The 27662-nt window shown below is 40.3% G+C and overlaps 1 protein-coding gene and 1 pseudogene across 23 annotated transcripts in view; both read left to right on the top strand.

Annotated features, from left to right (window-relative positions):
* The window catches only part of LOC148936493 (protein muscleblind-like), a 301423-nt gene that overhangs the window by 71210 nt on the left and 202551 nt on the right, over positions 1-27662 (top strand). The window contains exon 4 of one of the 23 annotated variants that reach the window (XM_089078076.1): positions 23868-25550. The exons of the other annotated variants lie outside the window; for them this stretch is intronic. Coding sequence (XP_088934202.1) covers positions 23868-23906 — 39 coding nt within the window. The 3' untranslated portion in view covers positions 23907-25550. Of the gene's footprint in view, positions 1-23867; positions 25551-27662 lie in introns of those variants that run through there. 23 annotated transcript variants of the gene reach the window in all.
* Positions 1802-15839, top strand: LOC148936495 (uncharacterized; annotated as a pseudogene).

The following is a 27662-nucleotide window of genomic DNA, read 5'->3' on the forward strand; positions in this document are numbered from 1 at the left end:
CCTTCGTCTTTCTTGCGTCCCCTTCACGATTTTTATTTCCTTTCTGTTCTGCTTTTTTTCTTCTTTTCTTTCCCGGCCTTCCTTCCCTTGGTTTCCGCCCTTTCGGCGGCGCGCATGCTGCGAACGACGCGAGTGCGCGTCGTGTCGGCCAAGTTTATCCTGAAAATAGGACGTCATTGTCGTCGTCGTCGTCGTCGTCGTCATCGTCGTCGCGGATGTTGTATCGGCACGTCGTAAAGACATCGGAAGGAAAGCGTGATCGGTCGAGAGCGTATAAAATTCTCTCGCCATCGATAACGAGCCATTGTGTCCGTCCTTGAAGTTTCGAGGAAGAGGCGAAGCGCGAGCGAATTCGTAATTGCGACGTACAAATTTGCGCGACCAAATTCGCGAATTGCTAATTCGCTTTTTCTGGGAAAAAATCCGTAAAAATTGAAACTGACTCATATAACATATAACATAGTATTTGTTGAAACGCTGTATTTAACAAATCAAGTAAATGATTTATAATCGGTGTTTCATTATTAATTTATTATTACTATATTGATCACACATTATATCAATGTGTTTTAAATTAAAACATTATTATTAAAAAAAAAAAAAAAAAAAGAAACAAAACATTGTTACTAAATTAAGATTGAATCGTTGTGTAACCAGCGATAAATCGAACTTTTAGAAATTGAAACTTCCGAGTTCTACTATCGGCGCGAGTACGTACGTAAATGTTATAACGTGATGCTATTATTCTAACGATATCTCTCGACGGTACGTGCAACATATCCGAGCGGATCTCCTGAAAATTTCGTCGTTGCGCTCCCTTAAATGCTCCCCGGCGGCGTTCCAGCGGGGTCTAACTGCGATCGTTTGCTTCCGAAAATACCTCGTTTACGGCGGACAAAACGTCGACTGTAAATCTCCCTGACGCTGCCTGGAAAATTCAACGGCGAAGTAAGTAAGGCGAATTGTCTTGAACTTTCCACGCGAGATCGTTTCTCGTTTCCGCACGAGATCGAAGATACTCTCCGGGCGATTAAGCGGTCTCGATGAGAGAGCCTTGGCTGCGTGTACAAAATAAAAAAAAATTACCTAGTTTTGACAATGTGATATACGACTTTGTTTTGTTGTTTTTTTTTATTTAGTTGTGCAATGGTCAACATCATTCTCTGAGAGATGTACATCACGACGGATTTCAGGTTTTTTAACAATGAACATTATTTGACTTCAAGGATCGCTCTCAATCAGATAAACGGAAAGGAAATTTCACCCAATATAAATTTAATTCTATGAATTTTTCGTATTGAAGTTTTGTATTTATATATTTTTCTTCTTTTTATATTTCGACGCTATTTAATCGACCAAATATGTATTTCTTGTTGCGACTTTTATTTTATTTTAACTTATGATTATCGATTATTATGATTACCGAAGATGATCTAATGTAAAGTCGAAACGACGTACTTTGTTTCTAATTATTATAAATAATATTTAACAGTAAGATTCGGCTTAGCTTTTATGCTCCTGATACTCAATTATTGGTTTTAAAAATAATTTCATTATTAAATAATTATTTCTAACACTACTCACAGCTCCGTGGTTACAATGGTGAAATTTTTTTTTTCATCATTTATTTGATTTTAATTCGCGATTGAAATTTACGAATTCAGGCTTCGTGTTACGCAAGCCCGCACGCGATATTTTCTCGCGCACGTTCAACGGCGGAGGCTGCTTTGAGTGCAGCAGAAATGACAGGGATGAGCGGTAGGTTCGAAAGTGGGAAGGATTAAGAGCGAGCTACAGAGAGAGAGAGAGAGGGGGGGGGGGGGAGGGAGGAGAGCCATGTAGGGGCCGAGGTCGTCATAGTGTAGGCGGAGGTTAATGGGTTTCGAGGACAGAGCGGCATGTTACACCGTGAGATCTCGCGCCTCGTCTGTTAAGAATGACGGAGGCAGCCTTTGTCGAGCTCGAGTATTCGTGGAACACGAGCCAGGATTTCTTTCCGCGGTGACGTCGAGCGTTGAATTTAAATGGTCGTCTACGGCGAAGAACGGGGAGAAAAGTGCTTCAGCTTTTTCGGCGCGAAATAACAAGGCACGTTGATACTTGTTGACGCACCGTGATTCTGAAATTGCAATTGGAAACGACATTATTGTAGACGTCGTCTCTTCTTCCAATATTCTACGTCGAAAAATCGTGTTACGATGAAATCCGCGGAAGTATCGGAGCATTGACAAATAACTATGCTACGCACAATAGAATGAGAGAAATGAAGATTTCGCGAGAAGAACAAGAGACACCAACGCGCGAATTTTCCCAATTTTAGAAAAGTTGCCGACCAGGCTGTTTTCAAATCGGTTTTTCGACACTGGAAATATCCGGCGATCGCAACGGCGGAAATATCGTCCATCGGAAGTAGGCCACGGCGGGAAATTAAAGAACTCAGATAGTTTCCGCTGTTTCGTGACTAATTCGTGTTAATGATACGGAAATATTATAGATATAAAAGATATTTTTGGGTCTTGGCTATTTTACGATTTATCGTTTTAGCGATTTAACTAGTGTTTTGTGAGACGTAATTTATTTTATATGTGAAATTTGAAATATTTCTCCTCGCACACGATACATTTCTCTTTAAGGTCATAGAAAAAGTAATGAAATAATTGAACTTTGCATTAAGTAGTTTTATAAGCGAGATCATGTCTGTTTCTTAAAGAGAGGAGAAACATCATGATATACCACTTTTTCCGCTCAATGGTTCATATATCAGCAACGTTGTCACACTGGAACGTTAATTGTGTTTCTTATGCATCTATTACACCGCTTGCGGTTTGTCAGTAAATGCACCGTGTGAACCAAAATAGAATTATAGTTCCAAGAAATTGTTATCGTATGTTGTTATGTAAAGATATTTGTTTCGTACTTCTTGTACTTACTCTTGATAGATGATTGAACGCGAGCAGTTTTGCAAAAATAAATCTCTGTTGCAGTATTTTAAAAAATTATCTGCTCCCTCTCTCGTTTTCTTTTAACTAATATAATTATTAACGTTGTTAATAATAATTTATGTGTGTATTGCACCCTGTTGCGGTTTTAAGATTGTGTCAATTATTGTAGTGTCAATTATCGGGTCAAAAATTATCAACGATCTGATAGTTGTGAAAAATTTTTCATTTTTTATGTTGCGATATTATTAAAAAATATCGAATTTTGCATTTTAGCCCATGAAATATCAAAATGTTTATTTCTCCACTCCACCAACTCACCAACGTGTTTCGATCTTCGGCAAGACATGTAAATCACTGAAATATGATTAATCCGTAAAATGATCAATCTGTGTCAACGTCACGATCCTACGCTTTGTAGCGGCATTATTTAAAGAGCGCCATTGTTCTCGCGGACATTTGCGCAGGTATTTAGGTTTAAATTGCTCCGCGAAATATAAGCTTCTGCGAAGCAAGCCGGCGCTCGCGCTCTTCGTTATAGATATCGCTGAAACGCGGTGCCAGTCTAAATATATGCATGCTCGGTTTACATCGGGCCTGTCGTGCGATTTTAACGTCGCTTCCCCGAGAAATCAGTGACGCAACCGCGGTCCGCTTCCGTCACATCACTGCGCTCCGTACGATTCTACGCTCTCGTACGTCGATTTTCGTATACTTGTTAGCACAACGAAATATCTCGAGCGTCTAGAATATTCTTATACTCTGAGAAATATGAGACGTCTTCATACCTGTTCCACTGCGATATATTCGGGATGACGATAAATGTTGACGCGTGAAATTTCTTTAAATGCGTGCGAAAACACGAAAAAATTAAATTTTTGCGATATTGTAATTACAATTATATATTTATATTTATTTTTATAGTGAAACGTGAAAAATTTTATAATATGTATTACAATTTTTACAATCATTTTTGTTTGATATTTATTTTTTGTGCCGCTTCAAGGTTTTAAGGTTTTAGAAATTTGCAAATATCTTTGGGAGTCGCAATGTTTCGCGATTCGAGAGTGTGTTCTTTTTAAGAATTAATTAAGAAAGATATCTTTGATAAGATTTGGATACATATATCGATCGAGGCCGGTTAAACGCGCGATCTCCGAGGCAGTTGTGTGTTGACCAGCCAGGTTGCCAAGCTCGTTTATCATCAAAATCCTATACGATATGATTAATACGCGGGCGATGCGACTATCGGTTCGTCGCGGCAGATGGATCGGTATCTAATCTATCACCATCGTGAGTCATAGTACTCTCTAAGCATGTGCACACACAGGCCCGACGTACGGCAGCTGCTGTAAACAAATTCGGCAACGTGCACGTCCACCGTGCTGCCGGGACAAATGATGCCGCGCCGCAAATAAAAATCCTATCATTAAATGGGATTGGCAATTTTTGCTGGAACCACGCGCGCACGATGACTTACCAAACTACTAATTCATTACGCCGATCCCGCCCGAAAAAGCCATATTCCCTTTTATCGAAGTTCGCATCTATCAAAATCCAAGTCGATTACCGGCGCAGGTGCAACGAATGGTTATCGAATGTTCTCGACATGGTACCCATCAGCGATCGATGACCATTGGGGTGCACGTTTAGGATATAAAGCGTGTATTATTATACATGTTTCTGGCAACAAATATGTTTTGAGAAACGTTTAACGTTGCGAATAATTTATACGCATTGTACGTTATACTCGCATATATTTTATATTATACCGTACGTATCGAACAGATAGGGATACGTGTTTCTGAGAATTTTAAAATATTCTATTCAACTTGTCATATACATGTTGGAGTGCTCAATTACAAAAAATGTATTTTAATACTAAGTTCGCGATTAGATTAAGATAAGTCTCGAGGCTTAGACTTGTTTATCACATTTTCTGTTCTTTAACACTCAGTTAATATTCTGATATGTGCTGCTGATTAATATCATTAATATCCAAAACGTATTTGTAAATCATTTAATTTGCAAATTAAGTTGCGGATCGTGCAATTATTTCAAACGCAACTTACACTTCTGTCGTTTTTCACAATATGACGGTTAATCGATCAGCACGCGATCGTAGCCTGCCGATCATCCGTCATGATCCTGAGCATGGGTGGTCTTCCGTATCATTGACCAGCGAGAATCGACAAGCTCAGAGATCTGCATACAACTTTCTCCATCGCGACTCTCGATTTCATAATAAAGAAAAGCAATCGTAGACTTTGTTTATTTTAATAACAATTGTTTATTCGGCATCACTTTTTACTTGAATCTATTATATTTATTATACATAATATTAACATTATATTTTTTGTATGATATCATTTCATTTCTTATTCTTATGATTAGACGATATTATTTGCAATATTTAGTTTATATATTTTTTATCAACTTGATCCCGTTAAAATTGTTGAATAATGTGCGATTGATCTCGAATACGTGTCTCGCGAACAATCACGCATCATCGCCCATGGAGGTCTCTTTTTTTAAGCATTTCCTCCTTTTCCTCGATTTTTTCTGCCCTCCATTTAAGTCCCACCGAGATATACTTACTCCTTAACTTCGTAAGTATCGTTAACATCGGTTAACGATTATCGACCCCCCCCCCCCCCCCGATATCGGCATCCGCATTACCACCAATTCACATCTACGTGTACGTGCTATGTATCGCTCCTCTAAAATCAAGCTTTAATGTTAATGTTATCATCAATATTATTAATTTGTCAAATCTGCTGTTGCGATTTTTAATTTAGGACGTGACGTTATCACTCATTCCAAATGTAAAAATGGCAAGAGCATTTAGAATTTTTAAATTCTGACGACACTCAATATTAATATTAGTGAAATCATCTGAATGGAAATGCGATTATTACATCACACATTTCCATCTAGATGATTTCCATAATGTTAAACGCGTGATTTAGAACGCTAATGAGACAGCGTTATTGTGATATACACGGAAAGAACAGTTTTGCTGGCAAATCTAAAAATTTGACTAGATACAGGTCTGAAGATGATTTTATTGGGCCTTCAAAATTATCATATACGATGTCCAAATTGATTGTTAGAAGATCAAACATTTTTACAGTGTTATCATCATATTTAAATGTTCTGCAAAATAATTTTGATGGGCCAACAAAATTATTTTCAGATCTGTATCTGATCAAATTTTTAGATTTGCCAGCAAAAGTGTTCTTTTCGTTTCGTGTAGAAAATTGAACATGGTAATATGTGGTAGACTTTGAAAGTATTCCGCAGTGCCTTTCCCGAAGACGAACACAGGGGAAAAGGGGAAAGTGGATTATAAACTATTTATAAACGGTTATAAATTATTATCGATTCGAAACTCTGTGCAAAATTGCCATTGCGTTTCTTAATTATTCACTGACATTCACATCCACTCTTCCGCGAATTGTAACCGCGATTATGTCGATTAAAGTAACTTGCTTTTTTGCTGTATTAAAAGTTAATCTCGAAATTATAGATGCATATTGCGGTTACAATCCAATAATCGTAGTTAAAATATATAGTAAATTATGTTTGAACAATCGTATAAGGGAATTTTTTTATTAATTATTACATCAGGAATCACAAAAACGATTGCGCAACAAAATCAAAGTATGGTCATTTAAAAATATTTTTTGCGCCTCAAATATTAAGAGATTAATTGGAAAAAAAACTGCTTTTACAGCTGAAATTATAATTGATATATAAAAATAAGAAGAGGGAAATATTGGAATGATAAAAAGTCGCTCTTTGATGATATCATTCGTCTTAATTTACCCGAGTTTGAAACCCGACTGGATCATCGCGCGGTTTTTGTTACTTTGATGAAATCGAAGATAATAATAAGGGAGGCAGTGACGTTCTCCGGAGACTATCTGTTTAAGAACAAATAAGGCGGCGAAACGGATCGGCGCGATGAGACGAGTGGAAGGGTTGATCACGGGAACACCTGCTCTCGAGCCATTCGGAACTGGCGTTTTCCTCGTCGTCTCGTCTCTCTCTACTCTCTTCCGAGCGTCGAGCAAATGATTTGATTAGAGAACAATGGCTTTCCATTAACAACCCCTCTTCCTCCAGGCCCGTACCGGCTCATCGTGCTGTCTATCAGCTGACTAAACCCCTCCGCAGAGTCGACGCTCTCCGACACGGCGCACGGCAATGGCCGTCGTCGTTGCCGCGGCGAAATTGTTTGAAAATTCAACCGGTGTTTCCACGGCTTCGTTCTCGCGGCTCGGCCGAAAGCTCGACGACCGTAAATAAATATTCCGAGGAATAAGCTTTTGTGCGTAACCGCCGCGGTCCAGCGATGTTGCCGACGTACGTGCGCCTCCGTATAAACGTGTGTCGACTACGTTTACACGTTTACAAGCGTTACGTTACTAGAGGCTCTCGAGGTTTACATTAGCGTTGTAAACGAATCATCCGCGAATTCATTGTTCCCCTTTTGCCCCGGGCAGTCGGTGACTCGGGCACATTCGATTCGGGCAGTTCCAAATTCAAACGATGTCGTATCGTCTTGCTCGACGATGAAATCATTCTGAGTTTGGAGCCGAGGAGAGGATACATCTTTGTATATCCAGCGCCTTTTATTTATTTTATTTATTCGAATAAAAGTTTACGGATAATTTTCAATTTGATTTACTCGAGAATTCGCATGTAAGCTCTCACTCTGTCCTCGAGCTAACATTGGAAAACATTGCAAAGTACTTGACATTTTATAGACATCTGTTATTTTATCGATGTTTTTATAGATATCTGTTATAGCGATAACAGTTCGATAACAGATAACAGTTCGATTCAATCAGCAGTGTACCGAATTTGAAGGTATTGTTTCTGTCGACCTAGAGAGAGAGAGAGAGAGAGAGAGAGAGATCCAAAACACAAAACGGATCGGGAAATTTCGTGTTACCAGATTTCTCGAATTGTTTTCTACCTACGATGCGGTACGGAAAATATTATTCGTAACGAACAACGACAACAGTCTTCACGCGAGTGAAAGCTCCAAACTCGCAGTTCGTTTCTGTTTATTGATTCGAATTTCGCAGTTAATATCGAGCCTTCACCTTTTTCCACGTGACAGTCGACGAAATCCTGCTGCGCGAGCGGTTAATCGGGAAGCCCTGACGAGGAAATAGGCTATCGATCCGAATGGACAGTGATTCGTTTTGACAGTGCATTGAGAGGAGGGACGTCGCGATAGGGGAGTGCGATAACAGAAACAAATTTCCTACGCCATTTGCGGCTACTCGTTCCGCACGTGGTTTTCATCTACCGTTCCGACTACCGTTCGAATGAAACGTGATTTCTGAGCATCTGGCTTTTTTTTACACGGCCACGTTTGTAGCGTCGCAGACGTTCGTTAAACGATATGCGTTCAAACTATAAATCGTAATTTTTGAAAGAGAACTTTCCATGCGCCGCGCAATTTTCATAATGAGTCGCGTTTGCTCTCGTTAAATTCTTTCACTTTCCATTATAATTAAAGTAATTTGTAGGTAAAGGAAGGGCGCCGCGTCCAATCAAATTTCAGCGATATCTCACGGTACGTTAAATTGCTATTTCGATTATTTAAACACGACGATGCATTTTATCTCTGAATCTTAGGAAATTGCACCAAATTTCGCATAAGCTTCTATCTATCTATATATCTTTATTTCTATCTCTCTCTCTCTCTCTCTCTCTCTCTCTCTTTCTCTCTCCCCCCCGCGCGCGCGCGCACAAGCGAGCGAGTTTCTCCGTGCTATTTGGATTTCGTGCTATTTCTCCGCTGTGATTGTAGCCACGTTGCGCTGTTCATTTGCCTCCTCCCCGTTTCCATATTCGTTGCGCCGAACTATCCGTGCGAGGCATCGCAATATGTTTAGACGAGGGAGGAGGCGGCGGGGAGGGTGGGGGAAGGCGCGAGATTGCGAGATGAATATTTGCAGCGGATGGAGAATTTCGTTTTTTCCTGCTTTCAGTTTTCCGCGTATCTTCGTACCGCGCTTCGCACACCGCGCACGTTCGCCCGATTTCTCCTCGGCTCCTCGGCTACGTGCGTCTCAACCCTCCTTCTGAGATTCCGCATTATTTACGGTGCATAAAGCGTTAATACATGGCGCGAGCAAGACGGCCGAGATTAGCGCGAGCCCACGATGACGCACGCTCGCTTCTCGACGGACGGCGGAGATTTAACTCCGTTGGAGCGTTTAAACTCATCTGTTTACCTGTTTCACCGCGACACATACGCGGAACGCTTTCTCGAAGAAGGAAAATCGAGTTATGAAGCGGCGGCATACCGTCAGACGGTCACTTTGGGCACTTTGCATGACAGAACGGCTAATCTCGCGGCTCGCGGCTCGACGAGAGCCCGTCAAGAGTGCATTACCGCGCGCGCGCATGCGCGAACTTAGATTCCGCACTCCGCACTCGGATTAGCGAATTTGCTTGTCGCACAGCCGCTAAGTGACTTGCTAAGTAAACGAGGCTTCTTCAAGGACCCGAGTAAACATCGTATTCGCTCTATAAATACGATTTGATTGCTTTAACATTCCGCTTAATGTGTGTTCTCACTTTAGCTCCCGCTTCACCGCGAAAACCACTGAAGATCAACCATAGCGTTGCATCTCACTTTACAAGCAGTCGCCAATTTTTCCAGCGGTAATTATGCAAAGTCTCATCCGGATGGATATATTGTAGTCGCACTCCATCGTGCTGTCTCCAATAGGTTTCTTAAAAGTTCATTAAAAAGGCAAAAGGTGGCGTCCTCGCGACTTCGGCCGTAGCGCGTGCAAAGGACTTCATTCCTTGTTCCTGTTGTTGCATTCTTCAACATTTTCGTGAACATCTTCTTCTTTATTCTTTATACTAGTTTGCTTCCTTTTATAGAGCATGGGCAAGTCTAAGAAAAGGAAGAGGTCATCTTCTCATGTTTAGCAAGTCTCGAGGATAAGCTGGCACAATTAATCAAAGTCCTTGCACAAAGATTAGGAGATGCCCCTCTCGATCCTCTTCTTCTTCTTCATCCTCAAATCATCAAGAGGACCAGATGAGGCAGAAGGAGACATTGTCTGATAGAAACACTATTCCGGAAGCAGATTCCGATCAAACAAACCCGGTGCCGGGGGATTGTTTTTGGGCAGCGCCTGCGAGACAGGAAGGGCCTCAGTCTTGAGTGATTCAGTGTGCTTTCTGGATCTATATTTGGAGAATATAAACGGAAAAATCGATACAACCTTTTTCCGAGGTATAACTCTGTGACAGGTTCGGCAGATAAAGGTAACGTAGCTTTTGAATCCCCCCCCGGTGGTTGAGATTATGCAGACGGATAGCCTTCTGTCCACGGTTCTGCCAAGTAATGACAGTCTTATCAAAGAGTTATTTGCCTCGGAACTCGAAAAGGAGGAGGTGCGGCCCTGAAATAAGCTAGTCTCCGATAAATGGCGCGACCTTACACGTAAGAGCCTCTCCACTGATCAGCGCGACAATCTTCTAAAGAAATACTCTCCCTATGAGGAATTAGCTTTCCTCAAGGCTCTCAACTCAAAGCTTAAATCCGGGTTAAAGAGCAACTCTATCATCGAAAGAGACGAGTTTAACAGCAGGGACCAAAAGCAAGTAGGAATTGCATTATGTGCTTTTGGGGAGGCAATCTCAGAACTCCTCGTCGCTGAAGTTCAGCAGTCGCTGGCTCCTGAAGTATGCTCAGCGGTGCTGAAAATCAATGAAGGAGCGAAAATTTTGGCAGATCTCTTTTATCGACTTTCCTTGGCCAGGCGGGTACAGATCATGTCTGTCCTTGATCTGCTTGCCAAGAACACGGCAGATATTATCCCATCAGACGATCTTCTCTTTGGTGATCTTCTCCTTCGGAGAAGAGTTGAAGAAAGCGGCTATCTTGGAGAAATTAAGCAGAGACTTGATTAGAACACCGCCGACAATATCCAGGAAAGGACAACAACCTAGCAAATGTCAGATACATACGACTCCCTCGAATACGATATCGAGAAACGCCCGGGCCCCTGTATCACTAAAGACCTTGACAATACGGAGAACAGGAGCATCGACAAACAATCGTCGAGCAATGTATCGCTCGAGATCTCAATCGATGAGCAGGTAGATGAGCCGGTAGGCTGTCCCTTTTCCTTTCTCGTTGGAAAGAAATTATTAGTTTTACAAGCAATTTCTGGATACAGACTGCCTTTTAGTCGCCTTTCGCCTTATTATAGACTGATGAACCCTCTGTGTACCTGTCTGAAAAAGATCGAAAGATTTGCAATCAGGAGAGAGAGAGAGAGATTCTTTAAGGGAGTTGCTATGTTAAAACCGCAAAAGCCACGTTACGATTTTATTTGGGATCCCCAGTGATTGCTCATTTAGCCGCTTTGTATCCATATGAGGAGCTCTCGCTGGAACTTATTTCTAAGAAGTTAGTTACTTTACTCGCCCTTACAACTGCGCAAAGAATGCAGACCTTAGTGGCCATCCAGTGTTCAAATATTATTATTTCGGATTCTATAGTTATTAAGATCCCAGCGCGTCTTAAAACTTCGGGGATTGACTTCGGGGATAGCTTCTACTCGTTTTCAAGCCTTTTCTAGATAAACCTAGATCTTTGTATTTTTTCCTTAGTGAAATGTTACCTTAAACTTACACAAGATCTTCGCCAGGGTAATCATGATTCTTTTTTCATATCATATCGCAAACTATATAATGCGGTCTCCTCCCAAATATTAGGTCGTGGGATTAAAGCAACTTTTGAAATAGCGGGAGTAGACATTTCTATTTTTTCTGCCCATTCTATCCGTCATGCCTCCACTTTCTTTGCAGCTAGCAGAGGCATTAACAGACGAAATTAGACGGACCGCAGGTTGGATTGGAGCAAATCCTCGGACGTCTTTGCTCGTTTTTATAATAGAAATATTATTAACGACTCGTCTTTTCAAACGACAATTTTAAATACATAAGATTTTCTTTATTTTGAGATGTTCACAATAATTAAAATAAATGTTTGATATACTTTTTCTATCAAATCTTAGCTTTAAATAGCTACAATGCTTTGCATAATTGAAAAATTGAAGTTCGATTACAATTATGCCATCTCGTCCGGATACTCCTACCAACCCACTCTCTAATGTCAGATTTGGCAGCTTTGAAATAATGAAATCCTTTACGCGCGCTATGGCCGAAGTCGCGAGGATGCCACCTTTTGCCTTTTTAATGAACTTTTAAGAAATCTGTTGGAACGCGACGGAGCGCGATTACAATATATCCATCCGGACGAGACGGCATAATTGTAATCGAACTTCACTATAAGTTCGTTCAATTTTTCAATTTAACTTTCTTTCCGCAACTTCTCAATCAAGTCGCGATTCAATTAACGACGAAAGGCAAAACAGGCATACACGAAGGAGAGAAAAGATGGTTTTCCATTTTTTCGATATTGTTGAAATTTTGGGCTTACGATCGAAATATTTTTCTCGCGATGAGAAAATAATCTCGCTGAAATTGGAAATTTTTTAATGCGCTTTGAATGCCGATTCATCGGCATCGAGACTGCAAACGAAAAAAAAAAAAAAAAGGAAAGAGGAAAAATCCGGTAGGCTCGCACACCATTTCGACGTGACGCAGACAATGGCGCGCCTCTGCTATTTGTGCCTGTCGTAATTTTGGGCGTGCTAAATGTCAACCGATTTCGCATTTACGCCAGGCTGTCAGTTATTACCGAGTGGAAGTATGACGCACCCGACAGTGTAAATAATTCAGGGCTCAATTACGCAAATTGCGAGTTACCGCGTTTTCCCCTTTCCCCTTGACCTATCACCCTTTCGCGTTCGGTTGTGCCCTCTTCTCTCTCTCTCCCTCTCTCTTTCCGCGTGTGTGCGTGTGATGCACATTCTGCGCCACTTCATTCCGCCACGCTCCCTGCAACCCTTCGCCACGTGACTAATAACTAGTTTCGCCAGTGGCGGACATAAAAATATTTTTCACTCCGTACGTGCGTTCGCGTTGCGCGACGCGATGAAATGTTTCGCGATATCAGCTCTTCATACGTTTTCATTTATATCGCTATGGCGAGAGCTTGGACTTGCTGTCCGTTTATTTCTATTATCTTTAAACTGTTTACTCGAGTAAGCAAACTCGCTTTGAGCGTTGATCATTTTTAATCTCGTCGATTAAAACAGCGTTGAATAATTGCCCGTGTTAAGAAAATGCAGATAATTTAACAATGCGTTTGTCGAGTAATAAAGGGAGATTTTTTTTATTTCTCATAACTTGTTGATATTTATTGAAATATCCAATAAAATTCCAACGAGATTTACCGACCATTATGACGGATGCTTTGGACCTAGCGGTTTTAACGCGAAACGGATGATCCACTTCTCCGACAGTTGTCTTACATCTGGAGTTCTCCCTCGCTCACTTGCTCGTACAAATGCGACGGATATAAGAGGACGAGGCGGTGGGTGTTCTTCTTTGGACGAAAAAAAAAAAAAAAGGAAGAAGGGAGAGACTAGAGATTCGCGAAACTTTGGAATTAACGAGGGAGGAGTTTTGCGGTGGTGGAACTTTTGCGCAGACTATTCAACTTCCAGCCGTATAACCTCTCGGGGTTGAAGACGCGCGCCATAATCTGGGGTAACAACGCGCTAGAAAATACCATCTCGTCGCTCTCCTACCGCATTGCGAAAGAGTGCTATCCCTCCGAAAGTGAGCGAGTCCGAGATACTCGCCGATTTTATTCTGATTCGTCGTTACTCGCGCGCGCGTCGGCATTGGTGTTCCCAGTAATTTCGCGGTCGGAACGAGTCAAGGAACGAAATGGACTGTGACGCGAATGTTATCAGGCATTTTCGTGAGATATGTCATTTGCTAAAGTCAGTAATCAGTGCATTTCAATTATGCGATTGACATAATTATTTATAATCTGATTAATAATAATTTCATAATATGATTATTGTTACGCATAGTCTCTCTCTCTCTCTCCCTCTCTCTCTCTCTCTCTCTCTCTGTTAATAAATTAATGAAAGTATACAAATGTATCAATTCTGCAGATTTATATTTATCCATATCTTTTTTCATTTACAAAATTTTATAAAATAAAATTTAAAAAAATTCTATTTTTAAAAATAAAAAAATGATATGATTCATTATTTCTACTTTGTAAGCTTGATTTGTAAAAATTAACGTTTTAGATGTCTTGGATTTATAACTTGGATATTCCGCGTTTATTATTGGCGCGCGGAAGTAATTAATTTTTTCTAATGAACCGTCTGCGCATACACGTTGCTTCTTTTACATGTCAGAGAGATCGAAGAATGTATCACGCTTACGAACGTAGGTCTAATCGGAGAATCGGTTAACTGACACTAATTGTGAAGGATCCGAGAAGATTTATCCCCGGCAAACGCGCAATTGACTCATTAATTCATGCACGTTGCGTCACGTTGCGCGCGGTACGAGTTACGAGCATACGTCTCATTGGCTGCTAATGAGATCATCCATATAGGAAACAGTCAAAGAGCTCGTTTGCGAGAGACTTCGGTTTCGTAACCGTCGCTTTCTCTCCCAGCAATTTCTACCTGAGCGATAAAAAAAATATCCGCTTCATTTTTTTTTTTTTTTTTTTTTTTTTTCAAAACGAACAGTTACGCTATTGTTTCATTATCTTATCACTTTGTAAGTATCGATTAAACTTACTTGTATTTGAACAGCTTTTTCAACTCAGTTCGCGATCAGATTAATTTTATACTCAACACGCGAATGTTCGAGAGAGAAAGAGGGAGAAGGAGCGAGAGAAGAGTATAGGACGATTATGTAAGATATGGCTGGAAGTCGCTATATATAACTACCTGATGATTAAAACACGTTGACGTATCTTCATCGGCAACAACGTGTGCCTCTTATTACCCGCGGTAACTGCATGTTGATGAGCTACTTATCTGTCAGTGCTACTTTCAGTTCGCTCAGCCAACATGTCATTATTCTCGCTACGTAATTGATATAATGACAACGAATCGCACCAATCGTTTGATAATACTTCTCCACGCCGAAGCGTAAGAAAGTATTATCTTGTGTGTTTGTGAAACAAGTGTAATATCACAGATTTCTCAGATTACGGTGCAATTAGATTACAATGTAATACGTAACGTAAAAAAATGTATAATAAGACGTTACGTCGAAATTCTCAAAGCATTTTGACTCTTGGAGCACAAACAGTTGAATATTTAAGCATTTTCTTTAACTTTGAACTCGTTGAAGAATTCTGTGTGAATTGTATTTTGTAACAGTTGATGTTTATTTAACGTTAACTTATATAGGATTACAAAATCGTAAATGCGTGTGTATTAACGGCTTTTAACGGAGATTTTTTTTTTTTTTTTCTTCAAAGAAGATTCCACTTCTAATTCGTCGAGGATTTCGTGACTAAAAGAAAATGCACGGCTTGTGTACATACGCCATACTGTACTGAAACGTCTCGTCGGATAACCGAGTGAGCTTTTTTTCGTCAGTCACCGTTGCTTTTTCGGTCTTTTTCTGGCTCTTTTGCGCGTCTCTGCGCGTGGGACTGAGCTTGGCAAAAACGCTGGATGCCGCCGAGAGTACTGGGGTGTATGTTACTTATCTCGTTCTTCGTATCTCCCTCCTCCCTCCGCTACAACCCTCTCGGCCTTTTTCACCTTTTTTTCACAGCTCGCACGTATTTTTTTGCTGCCCTTTTTACATTGGGGGAGGTTTTTGGTGAATTAGCAGATCAACGCGAAAAAAAAACGAGCATAAATACGGAAAAAAGGTGTTTCGAAAATAACGTGGCGTTTTTATTTTGAGCAAACTGGAAAAGTCCAGGAGAAATTTTGACATTAGAAAAGGTACAAAAGGGATGCGGGTAAATGCTGAAAGTGAAATGTCTTTTTTTTTTTTTTCCAAAATATTATAAATATTAAAGGTAGAAAACGCACAGAGAATAGGACTGCATAAATTATATGAATTGTTTGTTTCAAACTCCTCATTTTTCATGCATTTTTATCTTTGCTGCAAAATCGAATTTTTTTTCCACCTTTTGTTAATTCTCTTCAATTTTTCATAGAAAGATCGGGAACTGATTCTTTTAACTTCCTGCGAAAGTTTACGCAGGTGAGAGGGTTTATACGATGTGACTTGCAGGAAAGAGCGGAGGGATGGCTGTTTGTATTCTTTCGCGCATTTACATTGTTCTCCCTCCAACTCTCTCCCTCTCCCTCTCTTCCTCGGTATTCCTGTTTTTTGTTCTCCACTCGCCGACTTTATGAAAAGGTTCAAATATGTGCGAAACTATGGGAAGTAAGAACCAGGTGGATTATGTCGGCAGTGTGCTTGCGCGCATTACTCACCTTATTCTTCGTCACACTCTGTCTCTTTCTTTAAGGTCATATTTTTCTTTCTTCCTTCACCGAGCATTCTCGAATACGCTCATGTGCGCTTCGTTTGTTGCGATCGGTGTGATTAATTAGAGATCTGATATGAATAAATTTTTAAATATGAAGAGAAATATATGCAATATATATCCCATTTGTCTGTGAAAAATAATTTAGGGATTAATAATAAACTATTTTTTCCGCAAAAATCTTCATACTTAATATCGACATTGTTTATTGGACGAATGTTTCGGTACATGCACATATGCCAATACTTTATCACTGATATCTGTTAATAGCTTTTATATCGAACGATGTAACATAGTATAATATTACAGAAGCATCTATCGCGTTAACTCGTACTCATATATTTTTACTGTTTGTGAAAAAAAATGGGTATTTTTGATTCGTCTGGTCGGATGCGACCAGTTAAAATTAATGATGTGTTTAACGATCGCGGTTGATTCAATTTTTATAATGCGTGGAAATTCAACTTATCGCAGCCATTGCTTTGTCATTCCGTCGCCGGGTAAAAAAAAAAAAAGAAAGAAAAAGAAACGAAGGAGAAAAAAAGAGAAAAAGTGACAGGAGGAAAACGCGCGGGGGCGATCGCAATTAGCGCTTCGATTCGGGGAACGAGCACACGAACGAAATAAAGCCCGCGTGATAAAAATCACTGTAGCAGTCATTTAACGCGTTGGAAACACTGGAAACGTTATTAGGAAGAATCGTAGCGTCGAGTTACATTCCATTTCCGCTTGTTCCATCAACTGATTCAGCGAAACTCTCTCTCACCCTTTTCCTTCGTCCCTCCCCTTCCCTTCCCTTCTCCCGCTCTTCTCGCGCCATCTTTCCCGCTTTCATCCTTTTTCCGCAAATACTTGAATTTACCCTTACCCTCCTTGCCCTTCTGCCTTCTCATTTTCAACGCTTTCCTTGCTCCTTTGCGTAGCAAGCATCGGCACTTGTTCCGCCCGCCTTCGTTTCTCGTTAACCCCTTCTATTATTTTCCGACTCTCTTAATTGCTGGAAACCACGAAGCTGGATGTCATCCTCGGTCGCTTTCGTGTACCTCGTTATTACAGATATGCATGATAATCATGAAATTATTCCACGAGATATTTCTTCGCGTATTTCCACTTTTGATTTATGATTATATATGCGAAATAAACGAAATAAACAACGTGAAATTTATGTACAGGCTCGTATTAATAAGCATTTTTCAAATCAGCGTGTGTGCGTATTTTGATATAAAATTACATTATATCATACTTTAGTAGATGGTTGTTTATTATTCCATCCTTTTCATCATGTCATTATCAGCGTTCTCTCGTAAATATAAACATATTTTTATTCAAGCAAATTGATCTCGACATTTTATCTTTGAAGAAAACATTTTCGTAATCTGATTCGCGTCTGTCTCGAAATAAACGATTTACCTGTTCGTAACAACTTGGATTTGCGTTAAAGAAAGTGTATTCGTATGCCATTTTTCTCCGTGCTCGCCGTACTTGAATTTGACGGTACTTCTTACTTCCCGGTAGCTGTCAGCCTTCCATGATGAATCGCATTTTTTCGTTTAACTTTTCTATTATTTTCCAGACTGTTTAATTACCTTAATTCGCAACGCGAGTAGTTACGTACGGTTTGTTTTTACGAGCGACATCGCCGCGTTTACAAAGCGACGCTCGTTCTCCACGTCGTTTCGCACATGTAACGCGACCCCCTTCCCCTCCCGGGATTTTCCGGGAGATAGCGATATACCCTCTTTCGCATCTCGGTCTAACGCGGATGCTCTTACGCGCGAGAAGAGGGATCTTTTCTTTTTCTCGAGGTGGGCCTCTTTGCCCGCCGCAAAAGCCGGGGTGAGTAGGTGCCAGTCGTGGTAATTACGCACCCTTTTCCGTGCTCACCCGCGCGCACGTTTTGTTCTCTCTCTCTCTCTCTCTCTCTCTCTCTCTCTCTCTCTCTCTCTCTCTCCTTTTTTCCAACCGGGAGCGATGGCGATGCCGGTAGGGTGGTTTAGTGACGTTAACGGCAGACTCGCGGCATATTTCGCCGCGTGCATTCGTGGTGGTAACGGCGGTGGCCGGTTCCAATGGCGGTAGGTGGCTCGTAACCTAGCCACCCTTTTCTACTGGCTGACGCTGGAATCTAGCCGGCGGTATGGAATACGGCTCGCTAATTCGCGTTAATCTAATTTGCCGCGAGTCGACCGGAGCGAGGGCTGCGAGCGCGATCGCTGCGATGGAACTTGGGCGTGGATAATGCGTACGGTAAAGCATTTAGTATATAAAAATAAATAGTTTCAGCACTTCAAATTTCCGTATTTGTACATAAGATACGAGACTTTACATTACAACAGAGGCATATCCGGAAATAGAATCGTGCTATTACGGAAAGTAGTGTTAAATATATTTCATTTATGTGGAATTCAATTAATGAACGAAAAAGTTTCATGCGGAAATATCAACGTCGTTATAGTTTCAGAGTTATAAGAGTTATAATAAACGTTAAATATTTGCATCAAGTAGTTTTTACGTATTCGAGGTAATTATGTCCACACATGTTGGTATGCTTATCGCTCTATTAATTTTTACAGCTTAGCTATGTTGGTTTCTACATTGGTTTTTACCGCTTGGCTGATTATGTTTTTTAACGCTTATTCCGCGTAGATGCCGTAGATCTACATTACTCAACGCATATTTATGTATCTTGATTATTACTTATAAAAAATTCAAAACTTTGATATCCGATTCTTTATTCGCATTTATTCTAGAAATTGAAAATGTGTAAAATAAAAAGAAGAATAATGATGAATATGTTTAATGAAATCGATATTAACCTACAATATCGATATTAAATTTACTTATTACTAGATAAGTAAATATTTTTTTAGCAAATAAAATTATACTTATGCGATTATACTATTTCTCTGAACTTTTGAAACGTACAATCTCCGCGACAAATGCGACGTGTGTAACGTGTATAGGGAAGCGGCATCGCGAGGAAACATGACTATCGATTTAACATATCTTTTCCAAGAGTGGGTTACGTATATTAGAGTATATTTGTTTCCTTCGGAGCATTATTTGTTTTTCTCCGTCCGTTTACCGCCGATATTCCGCGCACCTTTCTCGAAGGTAACTCCCCCCTTTTGGGAGTGCATTTCTCTTCATTTTCCACGGACTTTCCTCCAATAAAGGGATCCGGCGCGGTGTGCCGTGAAGTTGGCCGGCCGAACGATAAAAGTAATACCGATAACTCATCCGGCGCGCTGCTGTTTCGTTAACGTTTCGTTATACGCCGCGCGGGTTCATCACGCGTTTGCGTCACGTCCACGCCACGTATATACAAATGTACAAGCGCGTATAAATGTGCGTCCACGCTCACACGTACGCCACTTAGCTTTATTGGGCCATCAGACGAATTTTTCGCCGGGATCATATCTGGGACCGTAAAGTCGTATCGCGAAATCCCCAATGCAATCACGTCCGTGCAACCTCCTCTTTTCCTAGGACGCAGCGAGCCACGAGCGCGATCCATTTGCCGGGAAATGTAATAATTGCAAATTGTGGGGCACGGCGATGCCAACGCTGTATCAACTCCTCGTCGTCCCTCGTCCTTCTCACTACTACTCCTCTTGCCGTTCTTGCCTTTTCTCGCGTTCGTTTGTCGAAATTCCTTCCGCCGCCCTTGCTTTGTGACGTTTTTTTCTCTTTTTTTTCCCTCCTCTCTCGCTATACGATAAGAAGTGAAATACCCGAGGAGTGTTTTCTATAAGTTTGGCTCCGTTCGTGCGGCAGTTTGGTGGAGATATAAGGAACCGATTCTGCACTTTATTTACTCAAGATACGAAATACCTATACTGTTTATTTAATCTTTTTTTTTTAAACGTTTAGAAAATTTTGATTCAAATATTATCGATCTTATTTATTTGCATTATTATCTGAGTTTAACGTTACATTTTTTTCTCCATTAGTATTTTACACATTTTATCACTTTCAAATAAACATGTGTAAAATATTTGAGTAAGATGCTCGTCTATAAACATGCGTGTATCGAGTACATTAGTGAGTTCGAAGTGTCTGAGTAGTCAAATGATCCGATGATACCGATCGATCGATCGATCGATCGACAGATGATATTGATGCGGCGGTGATAATTTCCATCACCGTGATTAAATCGCAATTAGTTTTCGCCAAAGAGAAATGACGCAAATTGGTATTGTTTGCACTGTTAATAGCGACATTGCGCAGCGATAGAACCGTCGAACGCTCGTTCATCCATCTCCCCAGTTTCGATCCGTCCAATCAATCCACCACGAGTTGACATATTAATGAGACATTGTTGCCAACGATTGTTGTAACGAACGATAAAGTTGCGACGAACGTGCCTCCACCGCGACATACTTCTTGGTGAACCGCATGCAGCACGATGCAGCTGATAAATTATAAATATGGTCAGCTGCTACGTGGATGTGATTAATCTATACGGCTATCTTGGCTATGTTTTCTGTGCTGGTGGTCCAAGTATTCGCGATGGATACGCCGGCCGTCAGAATGATGTATTCGCCATATTACAAAATCGAATCTGGCGCTTGTAGTTAAACGGAAAATATTATCGCCACAATTTGCGTGTGACTATCCACACCGTCGCGAGAGTTTTCCAAGGGTTGTAAGTGTCAGATGATCTACTTTTGTTTTCTATCGATTCTATCGATATTCACTTGAACTTTACTATTTAAAGGGAAAAATAATTTTACTCGATATATTCCGCCTGAGAAATTGGAGAGATTTGAAAGATCTGAAAGACTGTCTTTAAACCGTGTATAAAAAGTAGGCCGAGAAGAATCGTAAAATTTGCCAACGGTTTATCGCAAATTGAGAGGTCAAGGTCATTGAGACACCGTTGAACGGTTGATTCACGAAGAAGAGAAGTGGTGGACATTATTGACTTGAGAGCTTCGATCTTTGGTTATGCCGACTTTTGCGAGGCGATGCTCGCGGCGTAAGCGCGGAAATGCGCGCGATCATTTTTACAAAATGTCAATTCTCCCCGAATACTCCCCATCGGCGCTGGGTCCCGATATCGACAACTGCGCGACGTGGCGATGACAGGTATCGATCTCGCTCAACATTTTTATCGAACGCGCTCGTCACCGCCGCCGTAACGCGGCGGGCACAACATAAAGGCCAGCCTTGTTAGGACGGATATGGAACATGACGCACTCCCCCGTACCCACGCGCGATAAAATGTTTCATCGTTACGTAATCGAGCTCGCGGCGAAGTTGCCCGAAGTGCAACGCAATTTATCTGTTAGCGAAAGAGTACGCCGTCGCGTCGCCCACGTATCGCGTACGACTTTGTTTTCGACTATTGTGCGATTTTTTTCCGCACGATTCCACAATGCCTTTAATTCTACTTTGGTTCTTCTATGTTCTCCGTTCCGACGTAGCGATGAGTCAGGCGACGAGTTAGATTCTTGAGTCTCGAGTTGAAACTCAAATATTTCGGAAACACTTTGCGAAATTTATTATTATTTGTTTCTCCAAAGTTTTACTACTATTACTACTACTACTACTACTACTACTACTTTGTCTCTGACATTACACCTGCCTCCCGAGTGCCGCTCTATATTTAGGAATTTGGGAGTTCTCAAGTATGCCGCGTTGTTTATGGACGCGCGATAATCTAATGTATGCGCGCTCGCCGCGACTTATAACGCCTGTATTTTTAATACAGTATGTACCTGGCGAGAATGTTTCCTTGAAATGTAGTTACGAGCGTCGCGCCGGAACAGCCACTTTGTTATTGTAACTCGCAATTTACAAGAATTCCAGCTATATTTCCTGAGTTTATCATCTATATTTCCGTCGACGACGACAACGTGACCTAACCGCCGTAAGGCGGTAAGAACGCGTCCGTTTTCTCGAGAATACGCCGGCTGATATGGCAATAACCGACCGAAGAAAAATCCACTTGTCGCGCTTTAAGCGTTTATTCCTGTCGGCCGTTCCTACTCGTCGTCTTTTCACCTTCCGCTTATCCGGAGTTTTCACGCTATCTCAAAGAACGGCACCGATAAACATGGCTGCCACAAACCTGGAAAACCGTGGAAAACCGTGGAAGAAGAGTCATGGAAATTTAAATGAGCCAGGAAAAATCCATGGAAAAGCCATGGAAATTTAAATTGGCCGGGGAAAACTCGGAAAAGTCGGGAAAAGGTGTAAAGAAAGCTGGAATTTTGAGCCCTGCTCTTGTTTTAAAAGATACTTGTAATTTTTTTTAATATTTTTATTTAATCTCTCTTTTCTGTCATAACTATATTCCTTTTTATATACAATATTTGTTTATTTTTTGTTGGCTTGAAATTTGCATTCAGAATTATATTATATTACTAGATGTCTAAAGTTACATCTGACATAAGCTTTTTTTCTGCTTCTAAAGTTAAAATTTATTGGCCATGAAAAATTCTTCCACTGTCGCCTGTAAGTCAAACATTGCCAAAAATCAGGGAATTTCGGAATTCGTTTTCCGTGGCAGCCCTGAATGAAAAGTGGCGATCAAAAACTTGCGCAGCGCGTGGCCCGCAATGAAGTCAATTATTTATGAATCTTGCAACACCGCGAGTATCAAAGTTTCCAATAACGATAACAAAGAATATGGGGCTGTAAATATTTTTGACGCCGGAGTTTGCGCTAATTTCGCGCTGCTGCGGCGGTGTCTCGGAACGAATTTCTCGTTACAGGCGAGCTACATTGTAGGTTGAGATTAAAAGCGGTTCGTAACATTCCGATATATATATATATATATATATATATATATATATATATATACCGACAAATGCGAGCGTGTCCATTTTACTTGCACAACGCGTGATATCTCATAAGCGATCGCGGATAAGACGGATGGAGAGTCGCGCGAGATTCCGAGTGTTTAATTCTCTAAAGGGGACCACACTAAAGGGGAATAAGTTTTCCGTCACGATTTAACGGTCGGCGAGCTTTTCCGGTGCCAATGGCCCAGTAACGACGACAAAGTCAGCGGCTACCAACGTCGTATGCGCTTCTCGAGAGGACGACCGGTTGGCAAACGGTGCCGTCACGGAGCGTTAAGTGACGTTTATGAGAAAATATCGGCTCGGACTGTAATTACATAGCTTCGTTGTAACGTACGCCTGGCCACGGCCACATCCTTGATAGCATTCGCGACTGTTCCGGAAATAATTTCGGAACACATCTTTCCGTCTCGTTTGGGTTGAGCTTGCAGAGAGTAACTGCAAAATGTAACAAAGAGCAGATTTTTATAGAAATTTCATCCCGAACTAAGATTAAATTTGGGCAATGTAGCTGTTGCGATTCGATTGAATTCCTTATGTGTTACTGAAAATAATGATTATTACATGGGTTCTTTATGACGTTTCTTTTATTTTAACTGAAAGAATTTCTTATGCATTATTTTTGACTACATAACTAATAATATTAATTTCTTTTTGTTACAGGTGAGTCGATGTTATACTTTATTATTTGGACTACGCTAATGTAATGTAAGTAAAATTTGTATTCTCGCTTGACAAGATTTAACAATGTATCATGACACAGATGCTCAGATAAATGTATTAATCTTTTTGAGGAACATAACGTGAAAGCTCCAAAGATTTTATTCTCGCTTCTTTCCATAAATATTATCGATTATTTTAAATTATTATAAAGATATTACAATCTCAAATATAGGCTAATTTGCTTATATAGAAGACGACGATATCATTCTTAAAAATTGTGAAAATGATAATAATTGCTCACGGTTAAGCGGTCGATTCATATTCAGTGTCACTCCAGTCGTCCTTCACATTTGATATATTTGACGGGCGCGTAGGAAGCCATTATGGATCCACGCCTACGATCAATATGTCATAATGCGCTTGATTATTAACGTGTCATTAATAGTCTTTTAACTTAATGCAATGATTGACCGCGATATTACGATATTGATTTTGCTATAAACATACTTGCGTGTAATTACAACGTGAAATATGTGGAACCTTCAATATTTATAAATATCTTTGAGTTTTGATCGTATAAATGAGGGTTACTAGCGGACCACATTTTTTATGATAAATAGAAGAAATGATGCTATTTCGATAGGCGAATGTTTATGGGAGGTCAACCTTAACTCGCTCTTCTATAGCCATTGATGTGCCATGTAACGTACAGAAGCGAAATGCATTAATTCTCTAGACTAGGTCATGCTAATAATCCTACTTACCTAATTCTAGGTCTAATTTATTTTACATGATATATCAGAATGCTACTGTGATTAGCGCGGATTAATGCTCTTTACTAAACTCGAGACATAATCAAGAGCGCACTATCATTATCTCGAACACGTTTGCGATCTTGGCAACACTGCTCGATTTGTAATAATCTAATATTTGATAGTTTAATCAGTTGCATATTGTTGTTTTGTTTATTTATTGCATGCGTTTTGTAATGTAGTACTTATCAGTTGTCACAATGAATAAGAGAAAAAAAAAATGGAAGTTGAAAATAGATAATTTTTATTAACAGACTTATATTATTTTACATTGCTTAACCAATGAATCAGTACTCGTGTATTTTTAACAATAACAACTAACTGTGGTTATAATTAAAAGTTCGAATATAAAACAACATTATATAAGATCAAATACAAATCATTTGATGAAAAATTTTCAGTAGGAAGCAACTTTTGTTATCCAAATTGAGAATTTATGCTTAAATTGCATAACGTCAACTCAAATTATAAATTATTCAATGATTGGATAAGAAAAATATGTTGAGGCCTCTTTGCGTATTCCTTGGACTCTTGTTAAATATGAAATTGTTTACTAATGTGTTTACTAACTTAATGTAATTAAATGCACACCTGAGACAGAAAATATTACGTTATTAAAATACGTTATTTGTAATAAAAAGGATGTTATGATGAGATTCCTTGACAATGATTTACGAAATATTAAATATGTATGCGATAATGAAGCCTCGGAATTCAAAATTTTAACCATAAAACTTTAGCCTGTGTACAATGTTTGGCTCAATATATGTGTGAAGCAACATTCTCAAAGATGAACTACATAACAAATAAATTCTCGACGCATAGATGTGCATTTTTACAAGTTAATGAGTTGCATCAATATTATTCCAAATTATAAACAAATTATTAAAAACAAAAAATGTCATTTTTCACATTAAACGATTTAAGAAAATCGTTTTCTTAAAATAGGCTTGTAATCATATAGGGCTTGACCTAAAATTGAAGTTTATCAGATCGCGGAAGTTTCGCAAGTTTTTAAAACTTTCCATAAAAAATAATCGGTGACCATTGGTATGGAGACTCTATTAGAATATGTTTTGAAGCATCTTAGCTCATGTTCAAAAGATAAGAATTTTTGAGTTTAAACTAAACATCGGCGATACAGAAAATGAACTGTTAATTAATTAAACGCCACTTGATAATGATGCAATTTGAATGTAATTTGATAAAAATCAAATTCGCGCAAATAAAAATCAAATTCGCGAAATATTGTACAAAAGATTTCTGGAAGTGGAACAATCATATCTATAAAACCGATTTTTCAAATGACCCGAAATAAGCGAGTCTTCAGAATAGGAAACGGCGTATAACTCGTTTCGGCAGATTATTATTTTTAGCAGTATGGCAACTCATGAACTAAAGCGCGCGTTATGGCACGAGTATCACGTTATCGTTTTGTCCGCTTGATCCTTCGATCGTGCCAGATTTAATGGTTTTCCGTTAATCCTCGCAACCCTTTCGAAAGTAGAAGATGATGAGGGGTGATAAGGATTGGATGTGGGGAGGGTGGGCCGAACGTGAGGTGGATGAGAGTAGTAGAACGCGATGGGGACAGAAGGATAGAAGGAAAGACGTTGAAGAAGAAGGTGGAGAAAAAGGAGAAGGAGGAGGAGGAGCAGGAGGAGGAGGAGGAGGAGGAGGAGGTGGTGGAGGTGGAGGTGGAGGTGGAGGTGGAGAACCGTCGAGAAAGAAAAGAAGGAGTTAGGGTTAGGGTCAGGTTAGGGGTTGGAGGAGCAATAAGGAATTATTGCGGTACGATCGACAAACGGCGACTACGTGGCCGCACTACGGAAGATTCTCTCCGGCTGAGCGACTTTCCTTCTACTGTCGCCTCTCTTTTCCGACTCCTCCTCTCTTTTCCCTCTTCTTTCTCTCTTTGGACTTCCGTTCCGGCGTCATGCCGTTCTATCCGTACACCCGCGCTTTGCCCATGAAACCTTCCAGACTCGTCAATATGTAATGTTCGAATACTCGCGCGCTACACCACCCTCCATCGTCCGTTCTACGTGGAATAGAAGATTCTGTCCGACTTTGTATATTTCAGTGGACGCGTCGAGCAAACCGCGGCGGGACAGCTCGACCCTGTAAATACACAGTACTCCACGATTCTTGATACGAAACCCGATATGATTACGAACAAATATCTTAGAGTAGTTTGGCACTGCGGAATATACGGAATTTTTTATGATCGTCGCATATTTTGAGATCTTTGGTAGCACGGTGTTATGCGAAAACGTCACGCGATGACACTTGAGCCTTGAGATACTCGAAATAATTTTATAAAATTAAATTTTAAATTGAAACTTATGCGAAATTATTACAAGTATTATTTTGGAAATGTTTCAAGATTTCACATTTGTTTTCGTACAGTTGTTAATTTAATTTTCAACATTTTTTTTTGTATCAAACAAGTCACTACAAGTAAATCGATAAATATAATAAGGGTCCATGGTATTTATTGGGCTAACATGCAGCGTGTTCTACGCTAAAAATACCGAGCGATATGCTTTCGACAAAGTTTTATCGATGCATCTGTTTTGTTTGTCGAGGGAAATCCAGTTTGTCGTCGTCGTCGCCGTCGTCGTCGTCGCTGTTGTCGCCGTCGTCGTCGTCGTCGTCGCGCTAAACCAATTTTGTCTCCGCCTTCGGGGTCTCCATATCGGGCGTACATTAAGCGGCGGCATGCAGGCGAGCTCGATTTATCAACGCCCCGTAAAGCCTCCTTCCTCAACGAGCCGCATTTCCGCTCTTGATAAGAGTACGAATTAATGCGGTCGTGTTGGTGCGCGATATATTAGGTCATCGTCGATTACGAGCATCGGAGATTGACAGAAGCTTTACTTTCCTTCCTTACACTTCGCTGATCCACGTTACAACAATTTACAACAATTATTGCCGATACCGTCTCGAAACGTTTCTCGAAATTCATTCTCTCTCGTTCATT

The sequence above is a fragment of the Pogonomyrmex barbatus genome, unplaced genomic scaffold (genome assembly GCF_055798465.1).
Source record: "Pogonomyrmex barbatus isolate J1 unplaced genomic scaffold, ASM5579846v1 scaffold21, whole genome shotgun sequence".
Lineage (NCBI taxonomy): Eukaryota > Metazoa > Arthropoda > Insecta > Hymenoptera > Formicidae > Pogonomyrmex > Pogonomyrmex barbatus.